The sequence below is a fragment of the Coffea eugenioides genome, chromosome 2 (assembly GCF_003713205.1).
Source record: "Coffea eugenioides isolate CCC68of chromosome 2, Ceug_1.0, whole genome shotgun sequence".
Classification (NCBI taxonomy): domain Eukaryota; kingdom Viridiplantae; phylum Streptophyta; class Magnoliopsida; order Gentianales; family Rubiaceae; genus Coffea; species Coffea eugenioides.
In genome coordinates, this window is record NC_040036.1 from 18,693,918 (window position 1) to 18,712,953 (window position 19,036).

At 37.1% G+C, this 19,036-nt stretch overlaps 2 protein-coding genes and 1 non-coding gene across 3 annotated transcripts; 1 reads left to right on the forward strand and 2 right to left on the reverse strand.

The window, feature by feature from the left end:
- Positions 1-1,326: 1,326 nt before the first annotated feature.
- On the forward strand, positions 1,327-8,051 carry LOC113760574 (long chain acyl-CoA synthetase 2). The gene is made up of 19 exons (XM_027303207.1): positions 1,327-1,603; positions 2,374-2,437; positions 2,548-2,637; positions 2,776-2,832; positions 3,069-3,117; positions 3,233-3,309; positions 3,573-3,612; positions 3,693-3,787; positions 3,878-4,042; positions 5,242-5,352; positions 5,451-5,538; positions 5,617-5,683; positions 5,766-5,841; positions 5,954-6,071; positions 6,242-6,487; positions 6,876-7,015; positions 7,161-7,343; positions 7,431-7,550; positions 7,699-8,051. Exons 1-19 carry the CDS (start codon positions 1,455-1,457, stop codon positions 7,744-7,746), a joined length of 1,983 nt encoding a protein of 660 aa, XP_027159008.1. The 5' UTR covers positions 1,327-1,454; the 3' UTR covers positions 7,747-8,051.
- On the reverse strand, positions 2,226-2,299 carry TRNAI-AAU. The gene has a single exon. It is a non-coding gene; the product is annotated as a tRNA-Ile (tRNA).
- A 585-nt stretch (positions 8,052-8,636) lies between the features above and the next one.
- Positions 8,637-10,827, reverse strand: LOC113760493 (cold-regulated 413 plasma membrane protein 2-like). The gene is made up of 4 exons (XM_027303096.1): positions 10,358-10,827; positions 9,479-9,586; positions 9,332-9,402; positions 8,637-9,200 (listed from the first exon to the last, which is right to left on the reverse strand). The coding sequence occupies exons 1-4, from the start codon at positions 10,537-10,539 to the stop codon at positions 8,947-8,949; spliced, it is 615 nt and encodes a 204-aa protein (XP_027158897.1). The 5' UTR covers positions 10,540-10,827; the 3' UTR covers positions 8,637-8,946.
- Between the last annotated feature and the right edge of the window lie 8,209 nt (positions 10,828-19,036).

Here is a 19,036-nt window from a genome sequence, read left to right on the forward strand (position 1 = left end):
GGAGGTTATCTAGAAAAATATTTTTTGAAAAAAATATACCATCAGTATTGTTCTAATTAATGTAAAAGTGGAGTGATTAATGATATTTCTGATACCAAAGTGAGGATATTTTAGACAAGCATTAGACGAGATTTATTTTTTCAACAAAATTAGCTAATTTTTCTTAAACTATACGAGACTATCAAAGTAGGATGGAAATAGTATCACCTCAGTAATAATAAATGATGCAAGGCTTCAGGCAATAATTTAGTTCTTGATCCTCATAACGAAGACAAAAAAAAAAAAACAAAAGCAGTAATGCATAAAGGAAGGACATCCCACAAAAGGGAAAAAAAGAAGAAGGAAAATAGCAGGAAGAAAGTGACCTGTTTGCAGCTAATCCAACGGCAGTTTATAAAGTGCATTTAATGAGTCCGGTCGTGGCAGTTGGGAAATCCATACGGAGAAATTTCCATCAAGTCTTGCACCTATTGGCCTGATCAATTTTACACTTTTCTTTTAGAAGCTAAAAAAAAGGGGGAAAATTGGGAAAAGATTTAGAACTAGTAATACAATAATTTTACTTGTGAGTGAAATTTGGATAGAATGGCAGGGGTATTCTAGACGCAGTTGAAAAATCTTCTTAACACTCCATTTAAATGAGTTTTGTCTGTATTGATTGGCAAAGTAAATGGAGCGGTAGCGGCAGTACCGGACAACGAGGATCAGTTACTGAGGCTCATTAAGGCCGCCGTAGCTGATGACGTGTCTTCCATGCACCCACATTAAAGAAGTAATCAATGACGAAGCAAAGAGGGGTTGACGGAGCAACAGTCTCCCTAAATTTTAAAAATTTTAATTCATAATAGATAAATATATGTGTGAAATAAAGTTAATTTTTTCAAATATTTTATAATTTTAATTTATATTATGAGAGTTTATTTATATATATATGAATTAGCCACATTTGAATTAACTTTTTTGGTCAAAAAAATTCAAAAAGTATTATAAGATATTTAATTAAAAATTATTTATTGTCTTAATTTTTTTTTATGACTATGGTACATATTTATGAAATAGATATACCTTTATAATTAAAGTTAATATTTGATATTTTTAGATGCTATATACTTAAATAAATGAAAAATATTTTATACATAATATATTAAGATAATTTTATTAGGAAAAATTTTAGACTCCAAGAGGAATAAAAATCCAGACACCGTCGCTAGAGTAATGACAGTACTCATAGTCGTAATTGCAGAGTGGTAGCAGTGATAGTCTTGCTGAAATTAATGCTCCAGCTGCTCCAATCCCTCAACTAACTCACTAAATTTCCAAATCCATCTATATCTCATTTTCCGTGCAGAAACTCATAGTAACAAAAAATCCTTTTAGCAGGAGTTTCTCTGCGGAAGTCGCAGCTTGGTTTCTTGGGATTGTTTGCTACACAATTCAGGAGGTTGAGGTTGAAAATGGCGGAGTATATAGTGAAGGTTGAAGAAGGACGGCCGGCCACCGTCGACGGAATGCCATCGGCGGGGCCTGTTTATAGGTGCATTTATGCTAAAGATGGTCTCCTGGAGATACCGGCGGGAATGGAATCTGCCTGGGACTTTTTCAGGTATTGTTGCGCAATTAATCTGATTGGTTTTTTCTCACAAGTTTGGCTTACGTTACTTAAAAGGCGATTAATTGCTTAGTCAAGTGCGTCTTGTTCAGAGACCACAGATCATTTACCAAGTGTAATTTCTGCTTGTTGCATGCTAGTAATATTAATGCTTCTTCATTCACTCAAGTCCACCCAACAAACATACATGCCTCAATGAGTAACACTAGTATATACTTAAATCTTGGATTTGTGCAAGGAATTACGAGTCCTCTAGATAGATTTTTGCCCCCCCCCCTACCCTAACACACACACATCACCGCCACCACCACCCAAACCCCAACCCCAATCCCAACACGAAAAAAAAAAAAGAATTCAACTGCTAAAAGAAGATTTGTTAATCATGCCGTGAAAAGATCATCTATAGGAGCAAGTTGTGAAAACTTTTGCTAGCCTGTGGTCTTTAAGGTTCGCTGTAGGAGCAAGTTCAAATGGCATGTCAAACTGAGATTCAACTGTTGTCGGTCTGAATTACGGTCGGAATATTGAGTTGAGAGCATAATATACGAGCAAGATAAGATAATGCGGCCCAAACTATCACGAAAACAAATAGGCGGAGGACTGTTCCAAAATGGATTGGCCCATGCAGGTCTCGAACCTGCGACCTTCGCGTTATTAGCACGACGCTCTAACCAGCTGAGCTAATAGGCCGCCATGTTGGAGGATAGAAAATAGAACTCTGATTACCACATAGCTCACGGAGAAGCAATTTTTGGACATTGCAGTGAGTCCGTTACCAAGAATGCCAAGAATCGAATGCTTGGTCGCCGGCAAGTCACCGACGGCAAGGTACCTATTTCTTCCTGCATTCTTTAGCGCTTGATGAGATTTTTAAACTCAAAAAAAAATAAGAAACAGATAAAACAATAAAGACGATAAGTTTGAGGTTGAATTGGCAGGCTGGTTCTTACGCGTGGCTGAACTATGAAGAGGTATACAGCACCACTCTTAAAATTGGTTCCGCCATCCGCCGCCGTGGTGTCAATCCTGTGAGTACCGCTGTACACCACCAAAACATGCACATGCAGGATTTATTTCTTTTATATAAATATATATAGTAAAAAGGAAAACTCAGATTATGCTCATGCTAATGTGGCTCATATGCTGCTCATAATTGCTACTATTAGGGAGATCGCTGTGGCATATATGGGGCTAACTGTCCCGAATGGATTATGGCAATGCAGGTATTTATCCATTTTTAATGCTTTAGAATTTGTTATGCACCCGCTGCATGCAGTTCTCGAGTGCAACCAGCTGTCGACAACTTTGATGTTTGACAATCAATCTCAACCAAACACCTAAATTCTTCAGACATTTTCCTACTAATCCTGTTACATGATTTGATGTGACTGCAAGTGTTTTAGAGTCCCTTTTTTCCTTTTCTTTATTGTGGGTTCTCATCTATCCGACTTTTTGATAGGCTTGCAGCAGCCAAGCCATCACATACGTGCCACTATATGATACCCTTGGTATGTTTTCCTTTCTGAAATTGTGGTTGCTACTTTCTATGCCGCTATTGGGAAATCATGGTTTCGTAATTGATGTTGCTTATGATCAATTAAGCCCGGCTCTTCATTTTCGCAGGTCCAAATGCAGTGGAGTTCATCATCAACCATGCCGAAGTTTCGATAGCTTTTGTTCAAGAAAGCAAGATGCCAGCAGTAAGTTCTCTTTGTTTAGCTGTGTTTCCCTTCTCTTTGATAGTTCTCATATATTATTTTTGCTAAGGAAGAGACATTACTAGCTTTTATATTTTATTTAATTTTATTTTATTATCAGCAATCTTCAATTGTTCAAAAGTAAAATGCCTTGACATGATTGTACAAGAGAGATACTCACTTACTGGCAAATAAATTTTCTGGGTGGATTTCTGTTTCATTAAATAACTTTTAGTCCTTCCCTCTGATTGAATTTTTCCTGACAGATATTGAAATGCCTTGCAAGGTGTAACTCACATCTAAAAAGTATGTTAACTTGCTACTTTCAAAAGGTTAATTCTCTAAGACCATTATTGCCGAGTAAGATTTCTACCTCCTTTGTGAAGCCATTGTCAGCTTTGGAAAGATCTCCAGCAGGCAAAAGGAAGAAGCTGAGGAACTTAACGTGACATGCTTTTCTTGGGACGAATTTGCTCTGCTGGTAAGCATACACCAATAACAATCTCTAATTTGTGTTGTAATTATCATGTGTGGTATGGTTGCAAAATCATTGTTTAATCCATCTTTACAGGGCTTTTCGGATCATGATCTGCCCCCCAAGCAAAAGACAAACATATGCACGATAATGTATACAAGTGGAACAACAGGAGAACCAAAAGGAGTCATCCTAAATAATGGGGCCATCATTGCAGAAGTATTATCTATCCATCAACTACTTATGGAAACAGATAAAGTGGTAGGTTGTCTTTTTAACTTATTGATAGTTGTTTGATAATTATGCAACGATCTTTGCCTGTGACCCGCATAGCGAGCATGAAATTATACCTGAAGGAGGGCACCAACTGTTGCCCTTTCTCAGCAACCAGAGGCGGTTGATGGTCCAAAATTGACCAGCAAAGAAATTTCAATAGATGAGCAGCGTGATTTCATTTTTGGCTGTTTCCTGGCATCCTAGATTAACAAGACAGTGCATAGAAGCTTACGTTATATGTCATTGCGTAGAAAGGTTAGCTGGGCGTGATAAATTCTTTGGGTTTGTTAACCATTCAATGGTTGTAATTATGTAGAGTACCTTGTATATTGAAAAAGTTGGAAAGCAATTGTACACCTTCACTCAAACAATTCTCAGCTTAAACTGTTCTGGAACTAGGTACACCGTCACTCAAACAATTGTACACATGGCATATCTAAATTGTTAACTGTTTGCCATGCCCGCAATCATTGTGGAAGACTGTGCCTTGCCACTTAAAACCCAGCCCTACTATTTTGCTTTTTAATTTATAGACCACCAAACTCCTCAGTTTTTAAAGGAGCCATCCCTTCTGGTCCCTCTTCCCCTATTCTTTCACTTAGGGGGTTGAATATGGTTCCCTACAAATTAAGAATTCTTTGCAATTAATGAAATTTAAAGCTGAGACATGCTTTCCAGGTATAAGCATGGCAATTTACCATGTTCATTGGGTTTGAAGGTAAGGTGTGAAAAAGTGCAGTGTTAAAGGGTATAAATTGAAATCAGGTAGAGACAACTGGAGTTTTCTCTGACGTTAAAAACACTTCATGTACTTTCTAAAGTTCAAAGAACAATAACAAGGTTGTATACTAGGCATCTGTTTCCATGATCGTTGTGTTACAAAGCACATTATTGATTGTGCAAGTTGTATAAGCATGGATTATTCTCTTTTTTTAAATCCCTTGATGGTTGACTCTGACAATCAAACACTTCATGTTCCCCTTAATGATATGTTTCTTTTTCTTCCGTCTTTTCAAGTGCAATCGGATTTTGGGCCCAAATTTTTTGTTGTTTTTTTTTTCTATCCTTTTATATGTTCAAATCAGTGATTACAGCTCTATATTCTTCCTTTTCTTACAAATAAGAAATTCGCTTAACTGTCATTTTCAGAAAAAGAATAGTATGTTACTTTCTATTTATTGCAGGGTACAGAAGATGACACATATTTCTCATTTCTACCATTAGCACACATATATGATCAGATCATTGAGACCTATTGCATATACAGGGGTTGTTCAATAGGATTCTGGCAAGGAGTAAGATCTAGATTCTTTTATTGTCTTCAATCTATGGTTTCAATAAAGAGTTAACTACTGCTACAGACTGTCTTTGGGAGTTATTTTCTACTCTGCAGGATATCAGATACTTGATTGATGATCTTTTGGAATTAAAGCCTACGATGTTTTCTGGAGTTCCTAGAGTCTATGACAGAATATACACTGGTACAAAGTCATTGCGATGCTTATGTGATGCTCCGTTCTTACACTCTGAACATGGTTCTGACAATTTTTTTTGATAAGGTATAATGGAAAAGATTTCAGCTGGAGGTACAATAAGGAAGATATTATTTGATTTTGCATACGACTAGTAAGTGTGTAGTCATGGCATTTCTATTGTTTACAAGATATGTCATCTTGGATTATTGTAATTAAGAAGACATTAATAACAGCAAATTGAAGAATTTGCAAAAAGGACTTAGACAAGATGAAGCTGCTCCTCTCCTGGACAAGTTGGTCTTTGATAAGGTCAGTGATTTTATCCTTCCCAGCTTTCATTGCATTTTTTTGCCTTTTTTGCCTTTTTCGCCTTGTTCGTTTAGTTCTTTCACTTCTAGTTTCTAATAGTCTTTTAACTTAGATCAAACAAGGGTTTGGTGGAAAAGTTCGTATTATGTTCTCCGGTGCTGCACCATTGCCTAAGCATGTGGAAGAATTCTTGAGGGTGACATGCTGCTGCGTCTTGTCACAAGGATATGGTATTAATAGTGATAGAATACAGTCCTACTCAATCAGTTTTCTATTTGACGCTACTTGGATAATTGCTTAGAAGCATTGCAGGATAAGATTTGATCTATTTGAGTTCTTATGTTATTCTACTTCATACAAGTGATGAGGGTCAATAGTTTCATTCTTGTATTGGTTTCAGGCCTCACTGAAAGTTGTAGTGGTTGTTTCACATCCATAACCAATGTAATGTCTATGATGGGAACTGTTGGTGTCCCAATTACAACCATTGAGGCAAGGCTTGAATCAGTGCCCGAGTTGGGATACGATGCTCTTGCGGATGTACCACGTGGAGAAATTTGTCTTAGAGGAAAAACTTTGTTTTCTGGATATCATAAGCGGCAAGACCTTACCAGTGATGTACTTGTGGATGGATGGTTTCATACTGGTAACCTTCTCAAACCTAAACCTCTGATGGATAGAGTTATCTCTTATTATGGTGATGTGTCCCATAGGAATCTAAACACTTACCTAAAAATTGTGCTTTAACTGTTTTAGAGTGACAGAACTTACCTTTCTAGTGTTAGATGTATATATTAGAGCAACTCCAGGCCGCACTTTCTTTGACTTTATCTTGGTAGATTTCCAATGGGAAATTGTTCTGGCAATTCCAGATAGAGTGATAAATTCATTGGCCATGTCTGACCTGCTACCAGCCGTCAGATACACAAGCGTGGAAGAATGTCTTTTGTTTTAGTTCGTTTGTTTGCATTTTGAGCAGAAACATCATTAGTTGATCTCTTGGGATGGATACTGAAATTTCAGTATTACTGCAGGAGATATTGGGGAGTTGCAGCACAATGGAACAATGAAAATAATTGACAGGAAAAAAAACATTTTCAAGTTGTCTCAAGGTGAATATGTTGCCGTGGAAAGTCTTGAAAGCACATACTCTCGTTGCCCCCTTGTGACTTCTGTAAGTTATCAGACAAGTGTGTATGTATTACAAATTTGGCTAAAGAAATGTGCAAGAGATACCTGACCGAATCTCTAACGCTTAGTAGATAGTGCATCGGATATTCCATTTTGGAAGTCTTGGCTAACTTTTGCCTGGTGCATAGATTTGGGTCTACGGGAACAGCTTTGAGTCCTTCCTGGTGGCTGTGGTGGTACCAGAGAGAAAAGCACTTGAAGATTGGGCAGTACAACATCTTCAAGATGGAGACTTCAAATCCCTCTGCAATAGTATAAAGGCGAGGAAATATGTTTTAGATGAACTTAACAACACAGCTAAGAAACACCAAGTACGTGCATGAGGTTCTGAGTTTTCTCTTCCTTAAGCTATTTCTGATGTTTATATTTCACCTATAACCCAAGTCATACTGGTTCAGCTTCGAGGATTTGAAATGTTAAAAGCAGTCCATTTGGAACCCGTTCCTTTTGATTTTGAGAGGGATCTCATTACTCCAACATTCAAACTTAAAAGGCCACAACTGCTCAAGCACTATAAGGTATGCCTATGATAAAGAGCTTCAAGTTCAGCATCGAATTCATAGACTATTGATTGATGCACTGCCAAGTTCAAAACGTGTTATTAGTAAAACTTCGATTGCGGGTGCATTTTGACCTATTTACTTACTGTTTTCTTCTACTTGGCAGGATCGCATTGATCAGCTATACAGCGAAGGAAAGGGATCAAAAGTGTAGCAGCATATTCTCACCAGCAGTGAGCTGCGGGAATTTCTGTTTTTGTGATTGATAGAAAGCTTCTGCTCTTGAGAGTTTTGATCAGCATTATTAGCGAAGAAGTTGTTATAGCAGCTTCAAGCACTTGTCTTTCTTTTCTCCGGAAGGGGGAAAAATGATGAATGCAATGTATCTATCTTGCACAGGCCAATATCCAGCGTGATAGGAGAAAAGCCTGTTTGGGTACTGTATAATTTGGCTACTTGTCAGTGGCACAATTCACTCTCCTTCGTTCTAGCAATTTCTAACCATCATTTTGCCAACAAGGAAGTCATCATGACGATTTCCACTTATGTATGACAGAATTTCTTTAGATACTAGGCACAAAGGAAATGAAAGGAGAATAAACAGAGTTCAATTTATGTGAACGAAGAACCAAAATAAAACTTTAAAAATTATTAAAAAGAAAAAAGGAAGAAGAAGTAAACTAAGGGAAAGCTACAAAGCGAACAAGGACCAGGCACAGGGAGGAGAGAATCAACTGATTGAGGCTTCAAAGAAGGTTTCATGGTGGGAGAGAAACAGACTTAACGGAAGAGTAAGCACATACACCTTACTGTCACATGTAGGCCTACCCAGCTGCCTTTCATTGAAAGGCTCAAACTGAGAGGAGGAATTGGCTCGGATGAAGTGTTGTTTTCTTCAGTAACAGAGCAAAAGAACTCCTGCCAAAGCACTCATCTGTTGATGCCTCTGGAATTACTAACAAGCATGTAGGTGCACCCTCGAAAGAGGCCATTTTACATCCTAGTCTTTGGCAATTTTGCATCTGATAAATAAAGACTGCAACAGCAAAACTATCCAACAATGTGGTAAAGGAAAATCGTTTTTCCGGTTTCACAACGGTGAGCTAGTGATAGAAAAACAGAAAAATATACATTCTGAACTTGCATCCGTTGACACATAATCTCGAGTTTTCTCAACAGAAAGATTACACAAATAGTTCAATTACATAGCCAAATGAAATTGTATCAGGCTGATGCCTTGCCGACGAAAAAGAACCAATACCAAAAAAGATACACACATGCTAAAGATCTGTTTCAAATGGTTGGGGACGCTGACAACAAGGTCTTTCAATACAAGATTTAATTGAATCAAACACGCACGCACGTAAAGAGGGTAATCTATCCAAGAAGTGTAAACCGAAAAAACAAATAGTCGTCACAGCAGTTTGATAATGAAAGCCCAGACCGGATATACCAACAGTAGGATGATTCCTACTGTGTTGGAAATGCCATGGGTTTTTGTGAAAGAATTTCTGAATCCACCGGATGCTCGGATGTGTTCCTGAAGCAAATAGCATGCGATTATCAGACAAATGATGATGCCAACCCAGCCACCTCTTATGGTGTCAGCGAACAAGCTTGGAGCCACCACAATTACAAGGATCAAAGCTGCAGGAAGTTCTAGCCAATCTGCATTCGAACAATTTCCCATTTTAAGTGTCTGCGCAATGCATTAAGTTGAAGAATCTGCATATGTTCAGGTGTGTAGAAACAAAATGATTGAAGGGACAACCAGGTTATGCATTTGCATGTTCTTCTACCTGGAAAACGTCGTGGGAAGAAGAGGCGTAGTACGACAGCAATTATAGCAATCCATTTTCCAACTTCTCCCCTGCATCAGGGATAGTTTAAATCGTGCCGCAGGAGTCGATATAAAATTATTTAGGACAAGAAAAAGTGAGTATTACCTAAGCAAATTGAACAATACATTCGGAAGACTGAAGAAAATGTAAGGGATCAAAAGCGATGTAAGTATATTGGTCTTCCAGTTGGTTCGGTCCAGGATCAGCAAGTAACTGCAAGAAAATAGAAATAGAAACATTTGATAAATATTTGCTTAAGAAACAAAAAGATGGGGAGTCAGTCGTAGAGGAAAAGCAATGGAATTGAAGACAAGAAGAATTGGCAGCATGGTGCTGATTATCAAAATAAAACAAATTAGAAAAAAACTCAAAACATAATTTTTGAGTTTTTTTTTTTCTAATTTGTTTTCTCTTTGGGACATATTGCTTCATGTGTTCAGTCGGCTAATATCTGCAGAATACTACTGTAAATTTTCTCATTAAAATTCAGAGGATAAAGGGGTGCCATCACTACTAACTAAACATGATCACGACAGTGGAAGCTAGTATAACAGAGCAAATGTTGCCCCAGATCTCAAAAGCCGAACGACCATCCATGGTCCATCAATCTAATCTTTTTGAACCAGAACCCACCCTCAAACCCCTACTCGAAGCAATATAATCAACTCAGATGGAATGATTCTCGCATTCTACTTCGTCCACTGACGAGTAATAGCAATTAATTTCCCCTTGGCATTCATCTTTAAATCAAGACTGCCCAATAAAAACCCCAAAATCTTTTAAGAACGAGCACACACACTATAACCAATTCAATAATGATCTTAGCACCCCCAAAAGAGGAAGACACTAGCAAATATACTTCACAAGCAAGATTCTGAAAGTAGATTGATAAGGTAAAATTGGAGTCACCCGTCACCACAACTTGATAATATAATAAGGATCAAGATTCAAGAAAGAACAAAGGCACTCAATAAATCGGCTTACACGGCAGCAATGAAAGCCAGCCACTTAAAAAAGGAAGTCCCAAATCCAAGGCCGCTACCAACAAGCAGGATAGCATGATTAGCCAGTTTTTTAGCTGCATTCCCCAGGTCCTTAAAATCAGAAGCAATCAGCTCCGACGCTGCTGGATCAGTCTTCATCGCCAAATAACTAATCTTGGCCATGATATTCGATCTTCACAGCAAAAAAAAATAAAAACTCGCAGCCTAAAACGTACAATTGTTTGGTTGCGCAGAAACAACAAATGCAAGGACGTTTGATACTTAAGGAAGCTTCGAGGGGTTGAAACAGCTATGGGATTTTCGGAAGTAATTAGAGAGATCCAATCTTTTTACCGGCCCGTAGCAGCAAGATAAATAGTCAACTGAGTGATGATTGACTGAAGATTTGACGTAGGAGAATGACTAAGCAGTGTGAAAAATACTCTACTACTAAAAAAAAGGATGAGATGATGATATCAGGGGATTGCCTCCACCAGTTTACAGGGAAATATTTTGTGCAAAGAATGAGAAGAGGGGGGGTGCCACGTGGAGGTAATAAATTTGGTCGGTTTGTTTCCCTAATTATTATTACAAGCAACTAGTCAAACGATGCCAGTTGGCATTGCTTGATTTTTTGTGTTTTTTAGTATTTATTTATATTTTGACAAAAAAAATATTTATTTATCAATTAAATCTTATATACATCAACATATTAGTACTGTTAAATTCATAATAGTAATTATTCAAATTTGAATAGTTATTATTCATTCAAAATTATATCATTGGCGCAAAAAATTGTTATTGATTTGAAAGCAGCTTTTGCCATTTCGCATCTCTTTTCCGAGTCCTTTGCCTCTCCCAAGCCTGCTTCATCCGGTTGGGGATTCGTCTGGTGAAAATTTAAATTAGACGAGGTACAAATTAACTTCGATTTTGGAAAAAAAAAAAAAAAAAGAGGGAGAGAGAGAAACTCAACTTCGAGTCGTACACTCCAGTGATTCTCTTCATATAATCTTCTTTATCTAAAGTAATATATTGTACAGGTGGCCTTCAATGGCAATGTGCACGTCAGATATCATCAGCTGGCAAGAGACGTTGCAGGAGGCCGACGTGTGCAAAAGGATAACACGGAATAATGCTGATGTGGTATGTGATCATTTTATTTTTTTTTTGGGGTATTATAGGGAGAGAAGCCACGAAGAATAAGCTGTTCTTTTTAATCCCATCATCAAATGCTTTTCTCCTGAAAGGGATTATATTTCTTCTTTTTCTGGAACGGGAGAAGGGAGGAAAAAGAAGTAAGAGGAGGAAGAGGCTACAGCCGGTGTTCTAAAAATAAGGAAGTAATATATGCTTCGAGTACTCAACCTATTTTTGTTCACCAATTTCGACCAATGGGCAATTTAAGAGATTGTACGTTAATGAATGGGCTTTTACAGATAAAATGAAGTAGGCTAATAATGTAGCACCTCAATTGTGGGCCACTCATGGATTACTAAAGCCTGGGACATCAAATTCGGGCCATAAGGACAGGAAGGAGTAGTTCTGAGGCGCACAGTTAGATTCCAGTTCTACGGACTCTCAGCCATGCACTTTAATTTGAGTCGAGTAGAAGCGTCTTGCTAGAAGCGCTTGCCGTTATTGGAACTAGCGGGAAAAAAAAAACACACCCTTAGTTGCTTTTATTAAAATCAATAGAAGTTATTATTTTTTTTGGCAAAAAAGACAAACAAATAAAAAATGAATGGAAGTTACTTGGTGCAGAAGTTATTGGATTACTAAATTGAGTAATCATTGTCAGTAAATCTTTACTTTTTATAAGGATAAAATTCAAAAATCAAAAAATAACACAAAACATTAACACCAAACCCTCTCCTCATGCTTTATATATAGGAAGATTATTCTCGGTGTCTTGTCAAACTAAAAGAAAGCCTCTTCTTGTGACTTGAAAGAAACTTGGCTTTTAGTGAAAAGTTTGTTAAGCAACCTTTAAAAAGAAACTAACTGTGTGCGTGTGTTCTTGCCGCCTTGAGGGGAAAAAAAAAACCTTTAAAAAGAAACATGTATGTTAAGCATAATTTCATATAGCTAATCGATCAGGATCTGATAGGGAACCACTAGAGTCGACTCAATGATCAAGGAGTGCTATTACAATCTTCTCTTCTGTCAGGTTTATGGCATAAAATTGGGTATGTGGCAGGATTTTTTTTTTTAAAAAAAGGGCTTGGCAAGGTTCTTGTTTTAGCCTATTTAAGAATAGTAATTGACTAGTATTCTTATCCGTGCTATACATGAGTTTACATTTTTTATAAAACATAATATTATTTTATAAAAAAATAATTAAAAAAGGTTGAAGTTAAAATGATGTCAATTTCTATCAAATTTTTAATAAAAGCAAAGGAAAAAAAATCGTAATCATAGGATATAGGCAATGGCCTAGCTCATCAACTTGACAAAATTATAAATTTACTAAGAAAATTGTATTCAGTTGTCAGATATTTTTTTATAATTGCCTATTATTAATCCCAATCTAAAAAATTTCTCTCTTCATCATATTTTATCCTAAGAATAGTGTATTATTGTTAAATAACTAATTCTTAGTAAAAATATTCAAGACGTTAATACCAAAAAAATCCAAAAATTACAGCAAATGAACACATTGTCACCTTTTCCTCTCTTGTACCCCTCTCACCCTATGGCCGCTCTTCCCTCCCTTCCCCTTTACCCTCAACCCCACCGTCTCAGCCCCATCTCCCTTCCCTCTATTATTTCCCTTCTTGCATTATCCTTCTCTTACTTGTAATGGCACTCCTCCACCCGTCGAAATCCATGCAAAAAATTGATCGAGTTTGGGTTTTATAGCTTTCATGAAATTCTACTATTTTTAGAGTTTGTTATAGATAGTCATTCAAAAATATTTGTTAAAAACTTCTTAAAAACACTTCTAGAACCAACCAATCAAATGCATCCTTATTTTTTTAAGTTGGTATCGACAAAATTAATTCACCTTAAAGTTTACCCCTATTATGAGTGGTGATATTTCAAAAAAATCATTGTGAGCATGTGATATAATTATAAAGACGTAAGACAAAAAAGGAAAAGGAATAAAAATAAACGTACAGAATTAATGGTGACTAATAAATAAAAGATACACTATATATGGATGAATAGTTGACTGTTATAGTTGTTTTATAACTGAATAACGAAGGGTATAGGGCTAATTTCTCTATATCCCAACAAAGGATAAAAACTCACGATAAAAAAGAAAATTTGATATTATATTTTGTCTAATATTCTCCTAAGAATCCGACTTCCCCATACTACAATGTGTATTTCTCAATTCTCACCCTTACTCCATGATTCGGGATTCTTTATATGACAATTTCAATAATCTATTAGTAATTTGCTAAAACGGATCACAAATAATTATATGTGTCTTGATATCTTTTAATTTGTGTAATTAAATTAAACATTTTATTTGTTTCTTATCCTACAATAAGACATGAAATTCTTTCCATTTTTCTTTTATTATAATATTTTTATCTTCTATTCTTTTTTTTTTTTTGATACTACACATAGGAAAATGTTCTATTGATCATATAAAAGTCTCAAAACAAATGATTTTGCTTTACAAAATCATGTGTTAATAAACATATGATAGTCAAGAAATTCAAATTTAACTCAAATTTTATTCCAAAAAAAATCAATAGATGAAAAACCCCAGAGCATAATATCGAATTTTCCTTTTTACTTCTCTATCCCAACATAATCTTATTTATTAGAGGAAAAAACCTGGGGAGCCCTTAAACTATTGCCGTTGTCATCTTTTGGCCCCCCATCTAAAATTTGTTTCCGATTGATCCTTAAACAATTAAAAATGCATACTTTGAGGACTTCTGATGACTTTAACCACAAATCTAACCGGAAGTAAAGGGCATTTTTGTCCGTTCATGTTTGCACCCTCGGGACCAGCAACTAAGTAGCGTAAAAAGAAAGATGCAACTCTTCAATTCTGTAGCAAGGCAAAATCGAAGCAACGGAAATCCTTTCCAGAAATCGAGTTTTGCCCATTTGTTGAAATCCCATCTTCTTCTTCTAATTTCATCTAAAGTATAAGAAGAATGGCTAGATAATCTTTCAATTACAGCTATTGAAGGTTGCATGGGAGAAATTCTGCATTGAAAGCTACAGATGGACAGAGAAATGAAATGGATGATCAGAAGGAGGGATGCATATTTTGACCCATATCTCGTATACGGTAATGTGCCTCTTGATTTGTAAGCTTATATCGTCGGGGTTTGTGTGTGTAATTGTTGTGTTATTATTGAACAATTTAAGGGCTGTTAAAGAATTAGATGTTGGTTGATAGGGGCTTAGATATAGTGGAGTTTAATTAAATTAATTGGGTGGAAACAGGGTCTGAGAGTTTTGTCCTGTTGGTAGGTTGCATGGGGTCCTACTATATCTGTGGTCCATTATTAGTTTACTAAAAATAGTAAATTAATGAAATTTCTGGTATAGAGTTTGACAAAAAATAGTTGATGTTGCATGGGCAATTGTTTATTTAGCAATTTTGCTGCTTATTTTTTACTACTCTATGAATATAGTGAATTTTGATTTTAATTTGATACATGATTGTGCAGAACATGGGAGTGAATATTTTACTATTAGATTGCACTATGGGGGCAAGTTTAATGGTTCGGATTACAGATTTTATACTGGTGGTGAAGTTGATCATATAGATTTGTGTGATGGTGATAGAATGTCAGTGCTTGAGATTAATGAAATGTTAAAAAAACTGGGGTATGGGGAAGAGGAAGCTGTGTTGTACTATTACCTTGAGCCGACAAGTGTTCTACCTGATGGACTAAGGCAATTGCAAACTGATCAACATGTTAACCAGTTCTGTAGTTGGGTACAGGAATATAAGGTGATGGAAGTTTACTGTGACCATAAGACCATTGAAGAGGTATTGAAAATGCAATTCAATGAGCCTGTAGAGACATATGCAGCACCACCAAAATCTGGTGTTTTGATAGAAGAAATAGATGATGAGGGCAGAGTTATAGAGGAGCCTTGTACTGATATGGTATTAACCAAAAAGCCTTTGAATGCTGAAACTCAAAATCAAAAAAAAAGTGGTGCAAGTGTAGGTGAAAATTCAACAGAAAAACAGGTGCAGAAAGACATTGTTAATGAAAAGATTCCAACCTCACAGGCTGAAATTGAAAGTGGCAAACAAAAGACAGCAACTAAAACAGTGGGAGGGGTAGGTACTAGTAAGGGTAGAGACAATGATGCTGCTGATGACACGAGCAGCAGCTCAGATAATGAGCAGTTCAGTGCTGATGATAATTTCTGCAGAGATGACTTGATGTTTGAGGATGCAGGCAGTATAGATGAAACAGAAAATGACCAGCAATCTGTGGGAAGGCAGCAGCAGGAGCATGAAGATGTGACTGGAACTTCTAACATTCCTACCCAACAATCACAAAAGAAAGGCAAAAAAAATAAAGCAAGACAGCCTGCAACTTTTGGTTCAAAATCTATAGATGTTGGAGCTGCATTTGATGGGGACAAAATAGATGATCAACTAGATAGTGGGGAAGAGTCATCTGAGGAAAGGGGAGGACATATCCCCAAATTCATTGACTTTATCCCAGAGAGGGACATGAAGAATCCAAAATTCTTTAAAGGGCAAAGATTTGCTGATAGCAGGGAGTTCAAAGAAGCTCTTAAAAACTATGCAATTGTTAATGGTAAACCTGTGAAGCCTTGCAAAAATGAGAGAAAAAGAGTTAGAGCAAAATGTAAGCACCCCTGTAGGTGGTTTGTTTTTGCCTCAACAGTAAATTGTCTAGGCACAAATGACTTAGTGGTGAAGTCAATCTATGATAAGCATGAAAACTGTGGCCATGCTTGGAAGAATAGAGCTATTACCTCAAAGTGGTTGGCAAATAGGTATGAAGAAAGGTACAAATCCAACCTACAACTGCCTGTGAAAGAGTTAATACAAACAGTTGATGAAGAGTACAGGTCCAAAATCACTAGAGCAGTGGCATATAAAGCAAGAGCACTAGCTACTCAAACTGTGAAGGGTTCAGCTGAAGAGCAGTACAAACTTTTGGGTAGGTACTCTGAGGAGCTTAAAAAAACTCATCCAGGTACAACGACTGAAATTGTATTCACTCCATTCAGAAAACCTGGTGGTAATCCAACATTCATGCGATTCTATTGCTGTTTGGGGCCACTTAAGAGGGGATTTTTTAGTGGTTGCAGGCCACTAATAGGTCTTGATGGTTGTCATACTAAAGGAACTCATCGTGGTCAATTACTAACAGCTATGGGTGTTGACCCTAACAATGGATGGTGGCCCATTGCATGGGCAGTTGTTGAAAAAGAAGCTGGAGAGCAATGGAAATGGTTCCTTCAACTCCTGGCTGATGACTTGAATATTGACAATCAACATCATTACACCTTCATTTCTGATCAACAAAAGGTAAGAATATCAATATAGTTTGAGTGTTAACAATTGTTCCAATAGAAATGATATCCTTCATATTTATCAGTTTGAGTGTTGACTCATGTTTTTTTACCTTTGTAAAGGGATTGGACAGAGCTTTGTCTGAGATACTTCCTGGGAGTGAGCATAGATATTGTGTACAACACATGTACAGAAATTTAAAAAAAAAACATCCCGGCAAAGCTTTGAAGTCCAAGATGTGGGGTATAGCCACTAGTACAAGTATGGAAGAGTTCAACAAGGCCATGGAAGACATGAAAGATTTTGACTGTGAGGCCTTTAAATGGGTGGAAAAAGCACCTCATGCCAGGCACTGGTGTAAGGCATTTTTTCCAGTCCATACGAAATGTGATATGCTGGTAAACAATATTTGTGAAACCTTCAATGCGTTCATTCTTGAAGCCAGAGACAAACCAATAATATCAATGCTTGAACAAATAAGAGAGAAGGTGATGCAGAGGATCCAACAAAGAAGAGAAGGGATATCTAAATGGACTGAACCAGTAGGGCCCCTAATCAAAGAATTGATTGAGGATAGAATTAAGCAGGCCTGTCTTTGGGAGCCAATCTGGAATGGTTTGTATGGCTACCAAGTGAAAGGTCCTCGGGCAGCTCAATATGCAGTAGATTTCAGAAAAAACACATGCACGTGCCAACTTTGGGAGATAAGTGGGATTCCGTGTATTCATGCCATTTCTGCAATGCTGGTGTCTGATAGAAATCCAATGCAGTTGACAGCCCCATGCTACTCAAGAGAGTTGTTTGCTAAAATTTATGAGAATGTCTTGGAGCCAATTAGTGGGGTCTCACTTTGGCCTAATTCTGAGCATTTGGAAATGGATCCTCCAGTCGCTTGTGTACAACCTGGAAGGCCAAAAAAGGCTAGAAGAAGGGATATAACAGAGGAAAAGGGAAATAGTACCAAGCTGCGCAAGATAGTTGTGATGCACTGTAGAAAATGTGGAGAGACTGGCCACAATGCTGCAACTTGTTCAAGAGATAGAGGGGCTGAGCAGCAACAGCAAAGCCAAAATTCAGAAAAACAACAGTCCAAACGAGTATGAAATTTGAATTTTCACTAACATTGTTTGTACATTAATCCACATATTGATCTGGCCACATTTACACTTTCAGGGAAGGAGAGAAAAGCAGAGTGTACCTGAATCTTCTCATGCAAATAAAGAGCAGGGACAGCAATCTAGACAGCCTACCCAACAGCAGAATCAATCACAAAACAACCAACAACAACAGCCATCTCAGGTTAGACAACAACACCAACCACCACCCTTCAATCAGTCAACACAACAGCAAAAGCAACGGCAACCACCCCAGAATCAAGCCTCCAGGACAAAGAAAAACAATACATTGACTGATGCTGAAAAGGGAAGGATAAACTCCAACTATGCTTATCTTGGAAAGCAGCCTCCTTTTTCTGTAGGAAGATGGAAAGGAAGATGGGGCAAAGGTAGATCTACAAGAAGTGGTACTCAAAATCAAAGTGAAAGTGCTGGTGGAAGAGGAAGAGGAAGAGGAAGTGGGAATCCAAATCAGGATGAAGTTGCTGGTACAGGAGGAAGAAGAAATGTCAATCCAACTCAAAGTGAGGGTGCTAGTGCAAGAGGAAGAGGAAGAGGACGTGTGCCTTCATCTTCAACTAACTATTAGATTTGTTGCCTAGTCAATGGCATTGGATGCCATTTTACTTTTGCTTTCAGAACATGACTTATCTCGTGCTATGTCGAGCATGAAAATGACTTGTCTTTTTGGTGGTTTATTCGTAGATGTCGTACAGTTGGACCACCTTTTGTTTGTTAATTAAGTGGCTTGACTCTTGGTATTAATGATGTAATTATATGTTGGCAGTTGGTATTTAATCAAAAAGGTTTTTGGTTTCCCTATGTTCTATCATAATCCAATTTTACACTATTCTAGCTTTTCCATTGTTAAACATGTTAAAATGAACACGTCAAATATACCATTGTTTCAATTGTACATTGCTCACAAAAACAGAATAAACCAATATGATGCAATCATTAAAGCAAAACATGCTTGTCCAATACGTTCTGTGTCCAATTAAAGCAAAACATGCTTTTCCATTCACCCATGAACTACATTTGTACATATTACATTCCAGTTCCACTTTCTTCATTCCTTTGC